General features: G+C 59.9%; 1 protein-coding gene across 1 annotated transcript; it reads right to left on the bottom strand.

Moving 5' to 3' along the window:
• Positions 1-1,014: 1,014 nt before the first annotated feature.
• SPRG_20394 (hypothetical protein) lies at positions 1,015-2,725 on the bottom strand (the record flags this gene model as incomplete). Its single annotated transcript, XM_012346234.1, has 3 exons — positions 1,015-1,194; positions 1,242-2,618; positions 2,657-2,725. 3 exons carry the CDS (start codon positions 2,723-2,725, stop codon positions 1,015-1,017), a joined length of 1,626 nt encoding a protein of 541 aa, XP_012201624.1.
• Between the last annotated feature and the right edge of the window lie 479 nt (positions 2,726-3,204).

Below are 3,204 nucleotides of genomic sequence, written 5' to 3'. Positions count from 1 at the left end.
GGAGCGCGTGCCAGTCGTTGACGATCGCGGCGGCGGCGACGCGAGCTTCCAGCGCCTCCAGCTTGAGTTCGAGCAGCTCGATCGCGAGCGTCGAGTGCATAGGCACGACGGCGTCCAGCGCCAAAAATGTAGTCGGCGAAGAGGCCGAGGGACGTGGCCGCGAGCTCGGGCTGCTCGTCGATCGACGTCTTGAGCGCCTCGAGCTGCAGCGTCGTGTCCTCGAGGTACTCGGCCGTTGCGCTGTCGGCCACAAGGTGCGCTTCGTACGCCAGATCGACCATGTCCTGGACGAGCGCGATCGCATCGTCCGCGATCTCGTCGATCTCGTGGCCGCAGGCGGCGTCCTCTTCGACGTCGCCTTCCGTGTCGTCGTCGTTGTCGTCCGACTCGTCGTCCGAGTCGTAGTTGCCCGTCATGTCCAGCGTCGATGTGGGCGACGGGATGTCCATGGGCGCCGAACTTGTGCACAAGCTGCTTCGTGGCGCCGTCGGCGAGGTCCGTTGATGCGCCGTCGGCCGTCGGCGCTGCCTCGACGGGTGCGCTGGCGGTGGCGGCTTGCTGCGCGCGCAGGGTCAGGTAGACGTCGGCAGCGCCAATGGCGGCGGAGACGAGGGACACGACGAGGAGGCAGAGCATGTCGAGAGGCGGGCTCGTTGCGAAATGATATGCGAATCACCAAAACTGGAATTGAGAATCGAGAATTGAGAATCCTGTAATTCGGAATTTTAATCTTGTCTTGCGTTTTGTATGCAAATGCCAGGTTTATTGAATGCATTCGCAACCAACGCACGAATCTGGCGATCTTTCGGGAAAGTGTGCGATGTGATTGGCTATCCCACTGGACACGATCGGTTTTGTGTGTATGCTGCCTTGCCTCACTCTAATTCGCCTAGAAAGTAGTCTCCATCCCGGCGCCACAGCGATGCCACGTCACGACCACAATGACACTGTTTTTCATGTTCATGCAAATTGACACCAGTGGACAACAGATACTTGACTAATATTAATTGGCATTTACTTGGGGCACGTGCCGTTCACCGTACCCTTGCCGCCGGCGATGCGGTAGCACTTGGTCGACGGGTAGATGGCCATGATGGAGCTCGTCATCGAGAAGACCATGGACACGAGGAAGGCGAGGATGAGAAGGCCGCCAGCGATTTTGCTCGAGCCCCCACGGCGCTTGAGCTCTTGCATCTGCGCCTTTTGCGGTGGCAGCAGGAAAGCCAGCCGAGCGCCAGCACCTTGCAGCTGTACGAGATCAGATACACGTACGTGGCTTCCCAGCGCACGTGCGTCGAGTCGGTCAAGATGTTGTCTTGCGAGACGTCAAAGAACGAGTCAATGTACTTGTAAATGACCGACGCGACGGGCGACGCAAGGTTCCCGACTGTCGTGATGAGGCCGTACGTCGCGCCTTCGTTGCCCACGTCGGCAATTTCAACGGCGCAGTACGTCGAGACAATGAAGCGGACGCTCATGGGAATGTTGTCGGCCATCGTGACGCCCGTGTAGAACCACTGGTTGCGGTAGACGTCCCAGACCGTCATCATCATCACAAACGAGTCGATGGCGACCATCCCGAGCGACGCGATTGCGATCGTCCAGCGCCAGTTCCAGTTGAGACCCCACTTGCCGACAACGATGAGAATCAGCGCGTAAATCAGATTGCCCAGCGCCGCCGAGAGCGAGTCGTTGAGCGGCTCGACCTTGGCCCACTTGGAGGCGATGGGCGACGTCGGTGTCGCCGACATGCTCTGAAACATGGTGTTGATGAAGCGGAACGCGCAGATTTGCCACATGACGCGCTTCTGGAGCAGGCCCCAGAACGACCGCCGCCACTCGCCAAACGACGTCTTCTGCGACGGCTGCTCGACGACCACAAAGATGGTCGTGAGCACAACGGCGACACAGGGCGCGAGGCAAATGCCGTAGACGGCGTTCGGCGGGACGGCAAAGTCAAACGAGCCGCCGTACTCCTTGCCATTGAGGAGGAACGCAACCACGAGCTGGGCGAACACGCCCGTGACCGTGCGGACCGTGTAGATGGCCGTCTGGACTCGCCCCCGAATGGCTTCGGGCTCGCGCTGCGCGTACTGGACGACCATGGCGTCGGACGCACAGGCCGCAATGACGTAGCCGAACGAGATGAACATGGAGAGGATGATGAACGTCGAGCCGCGCGCGGGCGCGTCAAAGTTGAGGTACGCAGCCTTGTCCGCGTCGCTGATGTTGCGCAGCGGCGTCTTGCAGACGTTGTTGGGAATGCGGCGGTCGCAATACGGCGCGCCAATGGGCAGGAACGTCATGACAGCGAGGCACACCATGGTGGTGAACCACCCGATGAGCATCCACGACTTGCGGCGGTAGCCAAAGATCGGGACACAGTCCGAGAGCATGCCCCAGAAGACCTTGAACGTCCAGCCGACCGTCACCAAGACACCGTACGAGGCGGTTTGGTACCCTTCCATGTTGAGGTACACCGTGTAGATGGGCAGCGAGAGCACGGGCAACATGCCGTAGAGGACACCGATGGCGCCGTACTGCGAAAAGAGACCAAAGGCTTCGCGCGACCAGAGAGCCAGCGGCCCACCTTCCACGAGCGCGCCGCTCTCGAGGTCCTTGGGCGTCGCATGCGACTCGAAACCATCCTTTGGACGAGCTCGGCGTTGTGCTTGGACGACAAGATGTACGACGCCCGTTCGTGGAGGTCCTCGGTGTTGGGCATGCGGATGGAAAATGGAAAATGATCCGTTGAGTCGCTCGATCGATGGTCCATGAGAAGACAAAAGCAGAACCAGATGCCCACATTGCGTATCCGCTTCAACGCAGCGGTACGCAATCACAATTGGTGCACAGTGCAGAGACACCTAGGAGGCGCGCCGAATGCTTAATTTACACGCCACGTAACGAGGTCGGACGACGCCGTGACGACTGCGACACGACGTCTCGTGCAAGACGCGACGCCATTCGCGTCGCTCATTCGCCATGGGAAAAGCACATGGTGCATACTGACGTGCATACATTGTCCAAGTGATCCTGCTCGCATGCCGCCATGATGCGATGGTTTCCTGGCCGCCGATTCGCGCGCCACCTTTTGTATGTCACGGCGCACGGTTCATTGGACTTTTGCCGCCACGTATCCGGATGCTTGACGCACGTCACATGTGCCGGATACGCAGGTGCTAGAAAGGGCAGCATGGGCGT

This window comes from Saprolegnia parasitica (genome assembly GCF_000151545.1).
Source record: "Saprolegnia parasitica CBS 223.65 unplaced genomic scaffold supercont2.27, whole genome shotgun sequence".
NCBI classification, from domain to species: Eukaryota; Oomycota; class Saprolegniomycetes; order Saprolegniales; family Saprolegniaceae; genus Saprolegnia; species Saprolegnia parasitica.
The sequence above is the reverse complement of the archived record's forward strand: the minus strand, read 5'-3'. Positions and strand labels throughout refer to the sequence as shown.